The sequence below is a fragment of the Arctopsyche grandis genome, chromosome 4, assembly GCF_051622035.1.
Source record: "Arctopsyche grandis isolate Sample6627 chromosome 4, ASM5162203v2, whole genome shotgun sequence".
In the NCBI taxonomy this organism is placed as follows: domain Eukaryota; kingdom Metazoa; phylum Arthropoda; class Insecta; order Trichoptera; family Hydropsychidae; genus Arctopsyche; species Arctopsyche grandis.
Window position 1 is genome coordinate 18,414,550 of NC_135358.1, and position 19,280 is coordinate 18,433,829.

Below are 19,280 nucleotides of genomic sequence, written 5' to 3' on the forward strand. Positions count from 1 at the left end.
ACAGATATGTAACATCTTAAAAGTCACTGTAACATCTTAAAATTCTCTTAAAATTTTAATAATATCTCGAACTTCTTAAAACTACAAATAATATGTATTTAATATTCGAATATTTGGAATCCCTAATATACACACGTACCTCAGGTAATATAATCATGAGCTCCATATTGTCATGCACCAAAAATATTATATCAAAAAGGTTTATAATCAACCCGATGATAGTGGACTTCGTGATTGTCGTTACTGCTACAGATGTACATATATTCCAAAAATATAAGAACAGTGTTTTGTGACCTATGTACATAAGTGCATGGCCGACAGGAGGAGGGGAGGGGGGAGACGGGGTAAAGTTTCAAAAGCCCGGACTAATCAAGGGGTTCTAGAACACTTACCCCCTGGACACATACATAACCAGCAGAATAGACCAGCGGTTAGCATATAATGCTTTGAACAGAGTGGTCACAGGTTCAAATCCCTCTGGTTTCTGCTGGCCAGACCTTGGTTTGTGACTCCAGGTCGATCGTTTCCTATCAGAGTTTGCCAATTTATCTGATTTTCATTGAAACGGTTCCAACAAATTGGCAACCTTACCCATTTTCTCGCAAAATCTGGAGTTTTCAGCAATCTCGAATTTCGCTGAATTATATAAAATGCTGCAAATATACAAAAAAATGACCATAAAATGTGGATGTTAGTTGATGTGTTTACTGAATTTCTCTGAATTGTTTAAATTCCTGAAAATTTACAAATTTGACCATATGTAGATGCTCTGTGGATATTAATTGATATGTATTTATATACTTTGTATAATACTAATAATATTTGTATCGTATGTAAAATATGTCTGGCCAGGAAGGCGCACTGGGGTTACCTGTTAGGCCTTCCTGTTATAAAATAAAATAAAATACCCCCCGGACACAAACCCCCGGTCAAAAACCCACTGGACATTAACCCCCCATGCAAACCCCCCCCCCCCCGTCAAGGATAAAAATATTTTATGAAAATTGACAGTATCTTTAATAAAAAGTCAGTAGCAATGCTAATTTAATTCATAAAACGACTATACATAAGCAGGGCCACCGAGAGGAATCCCGGGCCATGGGAAAACTAATCTCTGTCAAGCTTAAAAAAATCTTTTAGTAATATTTTTAATATGCAAAAAAATATCAAAGTATTAGAAAAATATCTATATGTTCGTTACTATTTTTTTAAATAATTGAATGAGATAGTATTATATAACAAGTACAATTTCCGATACGGGGCCCCTTGATTGGTATTCGGACATGTACCCCCCAGACACATACCCCGGCCAAAAACCCCCTGAAAATTAGCTCCCCGTGCAAACAACCCCCCCCCCCACCTTGGATAAAAAAAGTAATAATTAATAATAAAGTAAAGTAATAAATAAGAATAAATTGAGTGTGGTAGAGCGTCTAATACGTTTGTATGGACAAGGCGCTGGGGTCCAGCCCTTTTATTTTCTTTCAGCTTTTCTTTCTTTCAGCTTTTCTTTCGAGGATATAGAACATGAATAGTAAGAGGTGAAGCTGCAAACTTGCATTGTAAACCACCTATGATTGGAAAATTTGTATATAATTGTTTGGAGGAACGCATCGTCGAGTGACGTAAGACGTCGTGCAGTTGCCGATGCAGTGGCAGTGGCAACAGCGGGCAATGTAAAATTTCAGTAATGGCATAGCATGGCTTGTTATAGAAGTTGGATGTTACGCCATGGTCGGTAGGTGAAGGTCGCCTGGTGTTGGTTGATGGTCAGAGAGAGCCGCCAACTTTCATCGTGGTTGCCGTCGAGCCAGTGAGAGTGATTCGTCAGAGGCGCGCGAAAGCGGCGTCCGGGGGTATCGCCGCGGTGGGGCGGCCATCGCCATAGCGGGCGGCCAGCTCTTCAGTCGACAGACGACGGTCAATCGCATACCGATGAAAGCGAAACCAGCTGTTTAACTCCATCTGTCAGTGCAACCACCCTCTCCCACCCCCAAGGGGATGCAGCCCTCGAGACGCCTCTGGGCGTCGCTCGTTCTTCTCGCCGCCACCACTGCTTCCTGCTACTCGCTGCAGGTACTTTAACATTATTATGTTTTATTAATTGATGTTACCGAAGTTTGATATTGCTGGAAGTCGTTGTGCTCTGACTGGGTAGTTGAAAACCGATTTAAGTTAGTCAGTTTTCATGTGCTTCTTCTTTATCGGGTATTTTGAGATTAGATTCTGAATTAGGTCATCAGGGCATTTTATTCAATACTTCAAATGGTTAAAGATAACCTACATAACTCGTGTCGATGATTTTCATATGAAACTTTCAAATCGAGGAAAATAATTCATGGGAAAATCAGCATTTTAAGGAAATATTTTTTATTTTAATGGAATCGGTTTCGGATGCGTAAATTTATTATTTATATTATATCAGTATTAAGATACAACTCGATGACTGTTATTTATTTATTTATTTAAAGTTTGGACCATTGTAGCATTACGGGAAATCCTAATGCGCCACAATGGTCAAAAATATAACAGAAAAGAAACAAAATAATAACTAAAGAAATTATTATCTTATGACGATGTTGATTTAATCATTAACTCGTCAACATCATCTCTTTCATTTGGTGGATCGTAATATTCTAATCTTATGTTGCATAATTTCAAAATAAATGACATGAAATTTTTATTTTGTTGTAAACAAAAATTTCAGCAGTTTCATCCGTAAATTTTGCTTTTTTAAATCTATGAAGATTTTTACTATATAAACATACATATAAAGAATATCAGTGATTTTTATTAGCTGCACTCAGTTATTTTTATTTTATTTTTTGACAGTAATCTTTTAAAATCCTAAAGGTACTTTTCATAAGATTTTTTTCTAAAAAATAAAATAATGTATTAAAACAATTTATAAACGGGACATTTTAAGCTTGTTATTTATGTAGAAAGCTCTGTATTCATTTGGTCAGTAGTTTTGTTTGATTTGGTCAGTTAATAGATTATTAATAAATTATATATTCGGTCACTTACTAATTGACTATTGTCTGTTTGCAAACACCACATGAGACAATAAGCAGTTTAATTATCGTTCATTTTTATCTATATGTAAATACATATGTATATAAAACACTATTATCACAAAACTTTCGTAAAAGTTAGTGACCATATATTAAAAACACTGACCATTTAATTTGTTGTCATTTAGAAATAAAATTGTATTTAATAAATAATGAGACATTGAAACGATTTAACATGTGTAACGCTTTCATTTCGTAGTTGCATCTATAAAATTATTATTAGCATTCCTCCTCCCACATATTTTTTCATCTCCGGGTTTGGCTTTCATAAACAAAACATTCTTAAAACGATAATATATCATAAACATATTTTTCAGAATCATTTAAACTCGGATTATTTGCTAATTAGCACACTAAACTTCACATCACTATACTAAAAACAACATTGCTCAAATGTATTACATCAAGTAATTAATTTTCATTGTTCGGAAGTAAACTAATAACGGTTACATTATCACCAAACTTGTTTGGTACGAAGATTAATCAACACCGCCGTTTATTCATACGCATACAAAACAACAATATCCTTGTTTACATAATTGAATATTCACAACTGCCAACATTTCAATGACAATTTGCCCACGAAGTTCATGTGCAAATGACCCTTACATCATCTCACCGTATTACGCTACTTTCAATTTCACTTGAACTTGCTTTCGTTTGCATATCGCAACTCTACTACGCATGACTACTGTTTTTCTCGTTTTGTAACTATTTTCTATCCGTTCAATTCGAACAATTGTCTTGCATTATATTTGCACCAGCGGTCGCTGAATTGCATCGGTCGTATAATTCCGATGACGTGAGATTCGCTGTTTATTTTGTTAATTGCATTGGATTATATGGCATTCGCCATCCATTTCGGTTATGTCAATTTAGCAATGGGGTCAGTATAATTTATTTTTCATCGAACATCATAATCGTGACTAGACTAGTGTTGTCGGTCTCCTGTCATAAATGACGTTGAATGATTATTTAATTATTCAAATTTTTCATTCACTCTGTTTCCATCTGTTTCAATTGAGAATCTTGGATGAGTTTTGGTGGATTTAAAATTGAGGACAAATAAATAAACATACATATGTATGTATGTATGTATGTGCATATAAACAAACATGAGCTTTCGAACTCCGTGATTGCTGTTCTCCGTTTTGAAAGTCGTAATCTATTATCACTAACTCAATTTTAAAAGCTGCATTCGGTTAAAAGTCATGTCGATAAATAAAAACATCAAAATTACAGGTGAGTCAAGTAATGGCCATGGATCGTTAAGTTCAGCGCGGATTAGCACTTTTGATTTCATTTCGATCCGTATATAAATGTGAAAGTTTTGACGAAAAATTGTTCAAAAAAGCAAGGAAACCCAAATGACTTTCGAAAACGACTCGACTCGCAATACGACGACGAGATTCACTTTCAGTTTTTATCCAAGTATCGAACAGTGGCCGTGAGACCGAAGCCAGTGACGTCCGTGGTCCAGAAAAAGAGAAAGAACCCATCGAAACCATAATCAGCTCGAAATGATTTATTTTTCCTCAAAAAAATTATTGTCCAATTTCGCACGCAACCGTAAAACCAATCATACGAATAATTGAAATCAAAAAAAGTGAATTTTCTTTCGACCAATTCAATTTTTTTATGAATAATATGTACTTCATTAGAACACGATAACAATTTTCTTTTAAAAATGCGTATATTTTAATTATGTACATATTTAATAATAGTGAAACCAATTTATTTATTCACATTATATACAAATATGTATATGTACATATAATGTATGTATATTATACAGCATTTCTTCGATACTCGTTTTGCGTGCAATATTTACGCACTACGACATAGAAGAGCACACAATTGCATGTTTTAACCATAAGTATCAGATTTGAATAAAATTATTATATAAATGTAATCATGGCATGAATGAATTATTCGATATAATCGCATTTAAGGTTAATTTATACCGGCACGGCACAGACCGTTAATTGCACATAAACAGCAGTACGAAACATATTCTTTAGTAAATTCCATTTATATGTTCCGTAATGTGTTCGTAACGTATCCGCAACATCAGTGACCAACACGATCCATTCATAATATACAGCAGTACATGTCACCGAAACGTATCAAGCAGAACCGGATTTATTTGACCTTTGAGGAAATATTCACGTATGACGAGATGTCACAGTGGCGAATGCAACCGTAATAACGAAAGTGCTGTCATGCGCATATAGACATTTTCAAAAACGTCATATTGTGACAATATTAACTCGACGAAGACACGACAAGAGCAATATTGCGCCGTATCTCCACGCTCTGTCATTTATATGTGAGTCGATTTTACCTTGCATTCGTTCAAAACAAGTATGAACATGCTGAAAACTGGCAGTGTGTATAATATGATTATAAGTAGTCTTTTTCGTACAGTGCTGTGCCGAGCTGTTGACGTGCAGTGCCGGATAATATGAACAGACCTTTAATCTTACCACATTTACAAGTACGGTAAATAACTTGAAATACGACTTTTTTTGGGTTCCAAAATATTTCTATATTCATATACACATACATATATATTGCGGACTATAAAGTTTACCCCTTCTGGTTTGCGCGAATCTCAATGTCGAATTTTCTCATGATTATAACATTTCATCTATTGATTTACATACATTTGATGTGCTAATTTGTGTGCATACTTAAAAAACTACAGGCTTGGTTCAGTTTATCAAGCTCCATATGATATGTCTAAAATATTGTAATTCGGAATACAATAATTTTGTTTGTGATAATATTTCTGATGCAGTATTTATCAAAATAATCAAAGATCGAAACTAACTTCAAAAATTCCTAAATTCAATTGTATTTAGTGAAAATTTTTCATTGCAAATCCATAAAAACCGACACTAAAATTTACTTGATATAATAAAATGAACCAAAAACCAATTGATTTTTTTTTAGTAAACAAAATAGCACGTAATCATTACTATGAATTAATATAATATGATATTACAACACTGAAATAATTACATACTCGGATACCATTTATGTTTCCATATACAGCGAGCACGTCTTCATCCTACGTGCAAAATAATAGCTTTCCCCTGTGGGACTTCCATTTAGGTCCTGTTTGATTAAAGTATGGGGTTTTGTAATTTTTTTTCGACGTATTGTATTGTAGTTCAGTGAGCATTCATTGTTGTATCGGCTATATTATATGTGCAGATCGGTGACCACTTTCACCGGCGAGAGTTGGCCACTGTTGAGGCAGACATCTGCCATCAGACCAAGGTCCAATGTCACAGTGGATCTTGGTCAATTTTAACATCAAGTTCAACTTTATTACGACTTGCATGTCGAAGATGACATGTCTTTATTTATAAATTAATTTGCCTTCATTTTTTTGTCGCAGTCCAACAGTCTCGATGGATTCATTGGAAGTAATCGAACTGGGAGATTTCTTTTAGATTCCTTCTTCGGATTGGAGGTTCCCACTATAGACGACGACGACGATGATGATGGAAATCGGCTGAGGAATTGCTCGTGTGGTAACTATAAAATTTTGACATATGCTGATATAAATTTCATGCTTCGCATAACTAATTTTTGATTTTAGAATGTGGGATACCCAACGTAGTCGATGTGGTTGAAATTAATGGTGTAGGTTGTGGTTCAGGTTGGTAATATAACATTACTAATATCATTATTAACAATAACACTGTTCGTTCTATGAAGCAAATTTTGAATCTTGTCAACAATATAATATCACGAAGTCAATGTTTACAATTAATATCAGTTATGTATCAATCCGTATGGAAAATAATTAAACTAACCAAATCCATTGTCTAAAATTTCTAGTTGACATCCATTTATTTAAAAGTAGTATCTTTTTGTACGTACGTTGGTAATAACTGCCGTTTTTCATTAATTAATATTATATGTAACACATGTATGTAGATGTTTTAATCAATTACTAATATTTTACCATTAAATAATCACCTTTCCAACAAAATCTAAGTTTTTACATTTTTCTTCTTATTTTTTAACTTTGTTTTACCCATTCACGTATTTATCCATTTAACTACTAAAATCTTAGTATCGCCTAAATAGCCAATATCGTACATTTTCTTCATTCATATCCTTCCATAAAATAGTTACAAAAAACCTACTGAATATTAATACATATAATTTCTACTTAACTTGGCACTGCCAATCATGAAATTATTCATTCTATTCACCATATCAAGACGTATTTTTTCATTCCTGTCTCTTTTCTGAAGTAGTATGCGAAGCATTCACCACCACTGAAGGAAAGAAAGTAAAAATGTTTTTCATAAAGATTCATAACGTTTAAAATCGAGTTAAAGAAAATGTGTTCTATTTTTTGGGTTTTTTAATTCATTTTTTTAATTCGTAACACATTCACATTCTATTTACATACATAACTGGTAAATTATTTTAATACAATAATACGCTAGTTAACCCTTTTATTGCCGCATTAATCTTTCACACTAATGATATACGAGTCAATGGATTCGAAATGATCTAGCTACTTTCTGAATTTACCAAACGGTATTTGTATCTATGCAATTTACTCGCTCGCTACCATCATAAACAAAGTTAATACCAAAATAATAGTCTGAAACGAGGTCGTTAAGGCTTCGCGCGTGACCGTTCAGATCTATGTATAAAAGGCTTATTCGTAAACTTTGCGATTTAAACGTCGTGACTCCTTTCACCGCACTTAAACGATTCGTATTTTCGAACGAAGAATGTCGATAAATTTTTCTCAAATAAGAAAATTTTTTTTTTGGAATATTTTTCATTTTTTATTGACTTTTTGTAGAGTGCGGTGTATCGAACCAAGAAAATCGCATTGTTGGAGGACAAGCAGCAAACGAACATCGTTATCCATGGGTAGCTCGGCTGGTCTACGATGGACAATTTCACTGTGGAGCATCCCTATTAACGGCCAATTATGTTCTGACGGCAGCTCATTGTGTAAGAAGGTATGATTAATATATTTACACATATTAAAATCATAACATATAAATATAAAGTCATGTTATTTTCATTTCTATATTTTTAATTTCAGATTGAAACGCTCTAGAATTCGAGTGATATTGGGCGATCACAATCAGTTTATAGCTACGGAAAGTCAAGCTATCATGAGAGCTGTATCGTCTATTATCAGGCATCGAAACTTTGATGCCGAATCTTACAATCATGATATAGCACTATTAAGACTTAGAAAACCTGTGTCGTTTTCCAAAATTATAAAACCTGTATGCTTACCTAAAACAGGTGCGTTTCTGTATACTATTTTTATGAAAATGTGCACTCTTCAAAGCTTCAAAATTTCTTAGATTTAAATGACAGTAACACTCATTGAACTACCCGAACTGTCCATAGATATAGTCCGGTGGTTTAATATGAATGCCTTCTTATTTGAAAGCATATTCTTTATGTTTAATATATACGGTTCCTTCTGAAGTCTGTAAATGTGCTAATTTTAGATGTTATATGAAATTTAAATATACCAGTATATCGTTTTAGGATCTGAACCAGCAGGTCGTGAAGGCATTGTTGTAGGCTGGGGTAGAACAGCTGAAGGAGGATCTTTGCCAGCTATAGTGCAAGAAGTTACAGTTCCAATTTTAACATTATCCCAGTGCAGATCTATGAAATATAGAGCATCGAGAATAACATCTAATATGGTGAGTGGATGGTATGGTCATAAAAATTATTTCGATTTTAAAATTAAAAACATTGATTTAAAATTGAATTTTTTCATTCAATAGTTGTGTGCTGGAAAAGGAAAATCGGATTCTTGTCAAGGTGACAGTGGTGGGCCATTACTTTTGCAGAATGGAGATCGTTATGAAATAGTTGGTAAGCTGAACATACATACTATGTATGTAGATTGAAAAACCTTTAGATTAATATTTGGGTGTCTTTTCAGGTATAGTTTCTTGGGGAGTAGGATGTGGAAGACCGGGATACCCTGGAGTGTATACGCGTATAGCTCGGTATCTTTCGTGGCTTCAAGGAAATTTGAGAGACACGTGTCTGTGTGCAAAATAGTGAACATTTAAATGCCGCTTTGTTTAAAAAGTGCAGTAAAAACGCGTGGTGCGTATTAAAAATTAGGTGCTATTTATTTATTATTTTATTTTCCTTAGTTATATTATATTTTAGGTCTATGAATGTACGTATAATATTTTAGATTAATTTTGTACAAATGTTTCTGAGGAGATAACTTTTTCATGTAATTGCGTCCATAATTGATTAAAATTATATATTTATTTGAAATTATTGTGTATCTTTTGTTTCATTCCTTAAATTATACTCCAAGTAGGTACTAGCACTTATATGTAATATCGCCCATTATATTTTTTTGTGTTTGTTTTTATGATACAAGATTTTCTTTGTCTTTGTTTATAGTCAAATTTCCATATTTGTCTATTCAACCTTCTAATAACTATAATATTAATACTCGTTTTTTTTAGAATAATTATACTTTTCAAGGACATATTTATTAATGTTTACTTATAAAAATATGTTTATTTATATTTACCAACCAAACTTTTCCATCAATACTCATTTAAGTTCACACATACATATGTACATGTATGTATGCATGTACATATGTTTATAGTTGAATAATTACAATAGGACAACTTACGAAAAATTCATACTAATGCGTATTCTAAATAAGCGTAGTAGAAAATATACGTAGATTTAAGATTGTGAAAAGAACACTGTAGAAGAAAAACTCATCGATACTATGGGAATTATGTGTTTCAGGACAATTTACCAATAAAATAGTACGAAAAATACCAACACACGTGCTTTACGAGTACTAGAATCTCAAATATGAATAAATTGTTTGTATATAATTGGGATAATTTAAAGTGTGTACATATGTATGTACATACATATCGGTGGCGTGCCTTTGGAAATCTCTGTTTTTATTTTATCACACAGCCTTACATACTTAAAAACAGGGAAATTTCTATGGCACGCCACAGGTACATATGTACATATAATTTTGCAATATTATATTACATTATATATATAATGACGCTAATCTGTGTGTATGTGTGTGTGTGAACGCTAGCCAAACGTAATGAATGGATAAAAAGCTTAAACTTTGTATAAATTCATTTCGTCGAGACTTGCCCGCGGTGTCTAACCGGTGAACCCTCGAACACAAATATCCTCTTATAGGTATATCTGAATTCGGCGAGCTAACCAATTACGCCATCGTCGATATTCAAATAGTCCTTTTTTTAAAAACATTAATGGAAATGTTTCGTTCTCGCCATATAAAAATCCGTAATTATAATAATTTTATTTATCAAGGTTTTGAACCATTTTTTTGTTTTCATATTAAGCAATTAAATATATATTTTTTATTGAAATTATTTTATATTTTAACGACATTTGAAAAATAAAATGAATTCAATATGTCTCGGACCGCGGATCGAACCTGGGCCGATCCTTCCGCTCGACTGTGCTGGAGACCAATAGACCATGACGGCTGACAAAGGAAGAGTTCTAAATTTAATTTATAATAAATATATGTAATTTATAATATTGAAGGTTGCGAGGTCAATGACCGGGGTTTGTTTATACATAATTGTGGGTATTGGGTTTTGTAAATCAAACATACATTTTTGCTTTCGTCACGCGATATAAAAATACTTACTTTTCATATTATCCGATTTCGATTTCGAATTTTATGTTGACTGTGGGTTTTATTTTTTTTTTTTTTTTTATTGCACAATTTAATTGGCATAACCAATTCCCGAATTCAGCTTAAGTTCCTATTCCGATTAATTATTAATATTCATATTTTAATTTTTTTTTAAATCATGTATGTATTCGAAAGCACCCGTTGAAATTTAAACGGGCATAAAAATAATTTAGTATAAACATGCACATATGTTTTCGAATTGCTAGATAATCAATTGAACAATTCACATAAATATTAATAATAAATCTATTGTTTATGTTAAAATATACCTTTTACCATAATTATCACGCAGTGTAAGCAATCCTTACGAATCAATTATAATGATTAATAATCAGTACGCACACGAGCAGTTTTACATACAATTAACCTATTGAAAAAAATTTCACTAGAAGGTTCAATGCATTATACTTTCCATAGTTGGATTTATAAATCAACAGACGAGATTAGCGAAACAATCAAAGTCAGAAAGTCGAAGACAAATTCAATTATAACGGAAAATCGCGAGTGGGTTTGACGACTATGCGTGCGTTGAGCTTCCTCTGACTACAATTGATGGGGTCACCATAATACACACCTTTGTCAAACTCAAACGAGCCACTACAACACGCCTATGGCCGTGGCCATGGCCATGGCAGTGGTAGCAGCAGCGGTAAGAGCAGTGGGTGGCAATGGCAGTGGCAATACCAGTGCCAGTGCCAGTGCCAGAGGACAACATTCGCGGGCGGCGGCCGCGGCGCGCGCACTCTTGCCGCCTCTACCATGAGGCCACTGCTGTTGCTGCAACTCCTGCTGCCACCCCTTATCATCCACATAACAACTGCTTCAATCCATAATGTAAGCATAATTGGTATATAGATTTCAAAATTCAAATATTTTATTTTTAACAAAACTAATAATAAAAAAAATTAAAAAACTTTATATTGTACATATGTATGTATGTATGTATGTATATGCGACACGACTACAATTTTACTAGAAGATAACTTGAAAAGCTTAAAAATCGTATTTTTTATACGAAACCTTAATGCCACATTTACAATACATATGATAAATAATCAATAATTTGAAAATATAAGGAATATACATATACAACAATGCGTGAAGGCGTTGAATCCGCCTCCTACAAACTGAAAGAATCAAAATCATTATTTAAATATACATATTTGAAATATTTTAAATTCGGCCTATATGTTCATAAAATATTCAGTTTGACATTCAAATAAAAGACAACTTTTTAAATTAAGATATTTTACGAGCATTTACAAATGAATTGTATTTCATTTTCAAATGTATAAAAATTGTTTATTATTTACAAGTCTATATATATATATATATATATATATATATATATATATATATATATATATATATATATATATATATATATATATATATATATATATATATATATATATATATATATATATATATATATATATATATATATATATATATGTATGTGTTATCTATATACATACTAAAACAACTGAATGCGACTAAAAAAATTTGAATCGTATTATTAAATGTATAATATGTGCATACAAGCGTGCATAGTGCAGAATATCCGCTGCTTTCCAACGGAGAATCGAGCTAATAACGTTAAACTAGTTTCACCTTGTATACTATATTTAAATGCAGTAAGTACATTGAGAGTTGTTAACTTGACCCTTGAACGGTTTAGCCGAGTGCATTGCACCAAGTGCATCTTTACATTCTGCAGCGTCATTTGCATGAACTCGTCAAATGTTTATTGTGCACCATTATTGTTGTCGAACTCGTAAACTGTACACAAATATGTATGTGAATATACGTACATATCCGGATTAAAGCAGTGCTATTTTCAGGTCAGACATCGCACTTACATATGTATGTATGTATGTATGTATTATATATAGTTAGCACACAAAGATCATATGATACAAAATTTTTGTCTTGATTGACTTTCTCTTGTGCAATTTATTACAATTTTCCATTGTTTGTATTGATTTTCGCACCACAATACACATACGCATGTCGTGTGATACATTATGTTATATTCTATAAAGAAAATTCATTATGATTTCATGTATTATATTAAAAAAAATTAAATAGTTTTATCATCCAAATCATTAAGTTGAAATAATTCCATTTTCATAGCATCATCGATAAAACCGGAATAGTATCATCGAAAATTGTTAAAAGATGTTGACTTTTAATATAATTATATTCAACGGTTTTATTTTTTTTTCCGCCTCTCGTTGAATCATCTTAGGTTTGAAAAGGTCAATATACTATGAACAATGCAAAGCTTTACTTTTAAATTATACATATTTTGCATCGATGAAGTGTATAGAATATACTACATTCTATCAATATTTGAGATGAATTTCAGTTGAAAAACATTAATTCGTTTTGTCAGTGGATGAAAATATTTGCATAATTTATGCTCATTCCTCATTGTGCGCGCGTTGACCCCTAGAATAAAAACAGTGATTGAAAATATATCTACAAACCAATGCTTTAGTCTCAACTTTTAACAAAATAAATATAATACGTGCTCTCAGTACAATAAACAATATATTTTAAAAATTATCACACACTTTCACTTTACACCGATTATGATGTCCCACTTTTATACGATGACTTGCTCGAATATGAGTTTTCTAATACATACATACATATGTGCATACTAAAACGATAATAGCATAAACACAAGACTGTTGCATAATTTTGATTTCATATTACACTGATAGCTCGCAACAAAAGTTCCGATAATATTTAACTAAGAGTAGAACAAATCCAGTGCTAAATACTCTCACCAACAATGTGAAACTCCAAAATTCGATGGCCTCAAAGTATTTTATTGGTGTATATAAAATATATTTTCAAAAACTTGTAGAATCCGACCGCATTCTTAACAATAAAATTCGAACAAGTTATTTTGCGCATCGAAATCTAGATTTAACATCATTTTTTAGGTCAAATTCTACAAAACCTACTCACTATTCATTATTTTTGCGTATTTGCGTGATAAAATAATCTACAATTAAAATCGTTAAAGACAAACTGTAAGTTCTTCTGGCCTAAGAGTCACAAGAGAACGATCGGGTATCGATCAGGTTTTGCAGGAAATTGCAACGTTGCTAGTCACAATATCTTCTTCGTTGATGTTATAAACAAAATTCCATAAAATAATCATTAAGATTTACGATAACAAACGATTACGTTGTCAAAATAAATGACACGTATGAATGACCCGGAAATTTTGCGAAAATCTACTACGAAAGAGATTTATATATGTACATATATGTATGTTATTTCACTACGGACATGAATAATTTTACAGTTATGTAAGGGTTGACATCGTCTTGTATAAATATGTATGCAGACGTTGATTGCATATTGACTTATGTACAAGCGACATGCGCAAATTCAACAGGACGTGCATGTTTTAATGGACAATGCACAAATATAATTAATGCGAGGCGTGTATCTTTCAAAATGCACACGAGAACGGGGGAAAAAACATTATCGATCTTTTCGTTTATTTTTGTGCATAAAAACATACAGAGCGAACGTACCTGCAATAATATATACTTACACTATAAAACTGCGATCGTAAAATCTGCATAGTTATACTTTAAAATAAATAAAATAAAGATAAATCACCGCGTTGACCTTTATTTGACAGTATCATCAAATGCTATAAAACCAGTTTTGAATTTTATGAATTCGATTCATATTCAAATCTCATATGTTGGCAAACAAAACATTGTTTTTATAAGCTTTTCATCGATGCATGTATGTATGTATGCATGTATTCTCAATATGATTTTTTATTAATATTGTCGTTTCAGGTAGACCAGACAAGTGTACAAAATCGACAAGGCAGAAATATCTTCGGTGGAATATGGGGTAACAGACCGCCTGCTCATGACTCTCCGCCAGCTTCTTGCTCCTGCTGTAAGGAATAAAAAATAAATAAAAAAACTTGTAAAAAATCATTATCTTATATGTAACAGCGCTATTTTGTATGGCTGTGTGCGATAACGCTCGCTGTACGTCACATCTAAAACACTGCCAACAAAACGCACGGATATAAAAACGAAAATAAAACTTCAACATACATATGTACATATATATATGTATATATGTATACTGTTTGCTACCAATATTTCCTCTAGGGCAATATTATCAGAGTATTTTGATCCATCTATTGAAAATGTATTTAATTAATTAATTGATTTTTCTATTGGTGTTTTATATTGTAATGCAGGTAGGTAGGTAGTTTTTATTATTTTTTTCATATTAAACAATTAGATATAAATATTAAATTAAATATATTTAATAGGCATTTGAAAAAAATACGACCGCGTGCGGATCCAATACAGGACCGATACATTTCTTTTATTTTATTTTATTTAATAACTTAATATTCCATAACCCATGCGATGATATTTCATCGGGCACAATACTTGTAATATATATAAAAACGGACGCGATGTATGTATATTTGTGGGTATGTATGTATGTGGCGGATGCGCCGACACGTATGGAGATTTAAATAAAAACAAATTTTAGAATACCAGGAGTATACGATATACATAAGGATGTGGCGTGACGACCGATCGTGTCGAGGAGACGCAGGGAAGTGGGGGGGGGAGTGTGGAGCGTCTGACGTGTGCTCCTGATGTTTAGTGCCTGACTTGGAATGGACGACGTCAGCGTCAGATGCGCTGTGCGGGAGTGTACACACATACACACATTCATTCATCATTTCGAACGGGTTAACGGGTTGGATCGGTGAGCGTGTAATGCACACACTCAACTTTTTTCTAGTAATACGTGCGCGCGCCTTTAAATTACCTTACATTATATTTATATAAAACATATAATTTTATATTAATTTGTGTATTAATTCCTTGCCGAAATCACCCGTTGAAATTAACGGGCAAAGCACTAGTTTATAATACAAATTTAAAATATCCATTCATATGGCTTAAGATTAAATGTACATACATATGTATGTATGTACATATTCCATATAAACACATGCGGCATAATAAACTGACGATTTGTACCCACCTTTTTTAATGTTAAATTAAAATAATTTAAATAATCACAAACTAACTTTTTAACGATAAGTTGAGAAATATTTGTTAAAAAAAATATTTTCATAAATATTTATCGTTTTTGGTTGAGACGTGTTTAAAATAAGAGTCACGCGTGATCAGTTCCGGTAGCGTTTGTAGTGTGTAAATTTTAAAAACCACGGTTTGGGATAGTATCTAAAAATGTGATTTTTGTGAAAGACATTTTAATTTGAAATAAGTGTTAATTTAATTTATATAAGTAATATGTTTTTTTTTATAAAATTTAAAATATATAAAATTTATTAAAATGAAATGTCTTAAATACGAAAAGACGGCATTAACATCGACTGATCGGTGGTTGCACTAATGCTAACCAGTGAGAGTTTCCCGGGTTCAAGCCCTGGGTTAACCTTGATTGAAAATAATCGGAAGTATTTCTGCAGTGTTGCTGATCAGACTTGGATATTTGTGACTCCAAGTCGATCGTTTCCTATCAGAGTTTGCCAACTTATCTGATTTCATTGTTGAAACGGTTCGTCATCAAATTAGCAAAACCATCCTACCCACTATGTCACTACTATTTGAATAGGATTTCAAATTTATATATTTACAAGTTTAATAGCATATGTGTTGCTCAGGGATAAATTATAATGGCATCATGGGAAAATACATGTATATGTATAATATATGAAAATAATCATCAGATTATTATGCCGCACTTAAAATATATCATATAATTAAAACAGAAAGTAGAACTATTGCAGTATTGGATTAAATAAAAATATATACTTATATTTCCGATGTATCCCATCGAATACTTTCATCTGTTTGAGCATTGAACACGTGACACATTTAAACTTTAAATTATTACCAACTCACACGAACCATTCTAGAGCGTATTTTTTTTAACCGTTAATCCAAGTTCGCTCTTTGCATATTTAAAATGTCCAATGCCGAGTGAATATTGATCAGGTCCAAGAATTTCTCTCGCATTGTCCCTGTTCGAAAGTGTACTCGATAGTTTTAAAGTAACCGGTTACATGTGACTTAGAAAAACTTTTACTGTGCACGCATGCACAAATTGTGCAACATTTATGCAACTCGATACACACATATATATATTATACTTATCTATGTACATATATGTGTGGAAATATAGCCTACATAAGCATGTTATTGGTTCCAGCATGCGGCGATAGAAACGATGAGTCGAGAATCGTCGGTGGACAAGAAACAAAGCCTAGAGAATTCCCTTGGATGGCCAGGTTGTCGTATTTCAATAAGTTCTATTGTGGAGGCGCACTTATCAGTGATAGATACATTTTGACAGCTGCTCATTGCGTCAAAGGGTATATATTCTTATATATAATTTACTTAAATCTCTAATTATATAGTGCTTTGTCTTCTCATATATTTTTTTCTATTTTCAGGTTCATGTGGTTTATGATTCGCGTGACTTTCGGCGAGCACAATCATTGTAATGAAACCCGTCTACCCGAAACTCGTTTCGTCCTAAGAGCCATCACACATGATTTCAGTTTCAGCAACTTCGATAATGATATAGCACTGTTGAGGCTGAATGAACGTGTACCTATAACTGATTCAATAAGACCCTTATGTCTTCCCGAATCCCAAGGTTCAACTTTGATCTAATTTATATAGTTAATGTTGATTTATTCTGTTGTAAAAATAAAATTCTAAGAATTGAGAAATAAAAATAAAAGTGAGAAAGAAAATATGAAGTGAGAAATAAAATTTGATATAGTAATTAATAAATCTTTTAAAAAATATACTTAAGTATAATAAATTTTAATTGAAATAAGTTCAAAATTTCAAATATTGCTGTTAAATTTTGTTAAAATATTTTGTTAAATTCTGAGACTAATTTTATAGAAATTAAAGAAATATTTGAATAAATTAAAAATACATTTTACAGATAACTTGTACGTGGGCACTTTGGGTGTTGTGACAGGATGGGGTACTCTAAAAGAAGATGGAAAACCGTCTTGTTCCCTTCAAGAAGTAGAGTTGCCTGTTATCAGCAATGAAAGTTGTCGAAAAACCAATTATTCCAGTTCGATGATCTCAGACAATATGATGTGCGCTGGATATCCTGAAACGGGGGGAAAAGACTCATGTCAAGTGCGATTACCAATTATCAAAATTCTAAATAATATAAATTCGGTTAAGTAAAAGATATATTTGTAAATGTAGTAGATTTTAAATAACATTTTTTATTTTCTGATTTTCAGGGTGATAGTGGAGGTCCAATGGCAGCTGAAAGGCCTGATCATAAATATGAAATAATCGGTTAGTTTACATATATACTGCAATTAAATTTATATTTTTTATTTATTTTATTTTATTATATGTTATTTATTATAAATTTAATAGGTGTTGTCTCATGGGGTAATGGTTGTGCAAGGAAAGGTTATCCAGGCGTTTATTCCCGAGTAACAAGATATTTGCCATGGATCAGAGAGCACACTAGTGATAGTTGCTTCTGTACAGATTGAAACAAAACGACATCTATAAAATACATAAAATACTTATGTGAAAAATGGGCTATAATTTATTTACCCAAAATCATGACCATATATTTTATTTGACTATTCATGATAACTTTAAATCATCTAGAATTGTGCCATCAGAAATCTTTATAAACATTTATACTATTCCATATTTGAAATTGGATGATTTTGTTGATTAGTTAAATATATGTATTAAGTCTATTTTTCATGTTATAATAAATTCGTGTGCATACATTTCCACACGAATAATACAGTGCATTTCAAACTACATCAAAAACTAATCACAAATTTGTGATAAAATATGACTAATTTAATAATATTTATTTTTATAAAAATTTTAGTCCTAAAGTAGGATAGATTGGGAGAAATTATGGAGTAAAATCTGTAAATAAATCCCGCATTCTCATATACTTTATTATTTAATAGTTTAATAAATATTTGATACCTATTTAATAATTTTATATGAAAATACACGTACATACATATTTACAAATACATTATAAAAAAGTTATTTTCTAAATCCTTATCCTTTCCTACATCTACATATATACATATGTACTTTAAATTATATACAAATCATTTCACAATTTGTCTTTAGTTATGTATATATGTACATACATACATACATTTGTACATATGTATTAATAATATTATTTGATCGTAGATGCTAACAGATATGTTAGCAGGGTATTTTTTTTAATATGCTTTGTTTTGTTTCCTCCATTAAAATAATATTTTAACATAATTACATTAAATTGACAAATTAAAGACAAAAACTGAACGAGCTAATGTCCGTTTATATTATCCAGCACTTCACGTCAACATCTTTGTACAACACAGCACAGCACTG

The 19,280-nt window shown here is 31.9% G+C and overlaps 1 protein-coding gene across 1 annotated transcript; it reads left to right on the forward strand.

Annotated features, from left to right (window-relative positions):
* The first annotated feature begins 1,647 nt into the window (after positions 1-1,647).
* On the forward strand, positions 1,648-18,537 carry LOC143910776 (transmembrane protease serine 9-like). The gene is made up of 15 exons (XM_077429373.1): positions 1,648-1,671; positions 1,715-1,819; positions 6,481-6,622; positions 7,906-8,077; positions 8,164-8,372; positions 8,625-8,785; positions 8,870-8,960; positions 9,031-9,151; positions 11,463-11,661; positions 14,664-14,769; positions 17,086-17,248; positions 17,330-17,535; positions 17,836-18,041; positions 18,152-18,209; positions 18,294-18,537. Exons 1-15 carry the CDS (start codon positions 1,648-1,650, stop codon positions 18,413-18,415), a joined length of 2,085 nt encoding a protein of 694 aa, XP_077285499.1. The 3' UTR covers positions 18,416-18,537.
* The last annotated feature ends 743 nt before the right edge of the window (positions 18,538-19,280 follow it).

Excerpts from the sequence above, each read along its gene's own strand:
- LOC143910776 (XM_077429373.1), top strand. The coding sequence starts at position 1,648 with ATGCAGTGGCAGTGGCAACAGCGG. Across the intron at positions 6,623-7,905 it reads GAATTGCTCGTGTGGTAACT|TTTTTGTAGAGTGCGGTGTA; the intron begins ATAAAATTTTGA and ends TTTTTTATTGAC. Across the intron at positions 8,078-8,163 it reads GCAGCTCATTGTGTAAGAAG|ATTGAAACGCTCTAGAATTC; the intron begins GTATGATTAATA and ends TTTTAATTTCAG.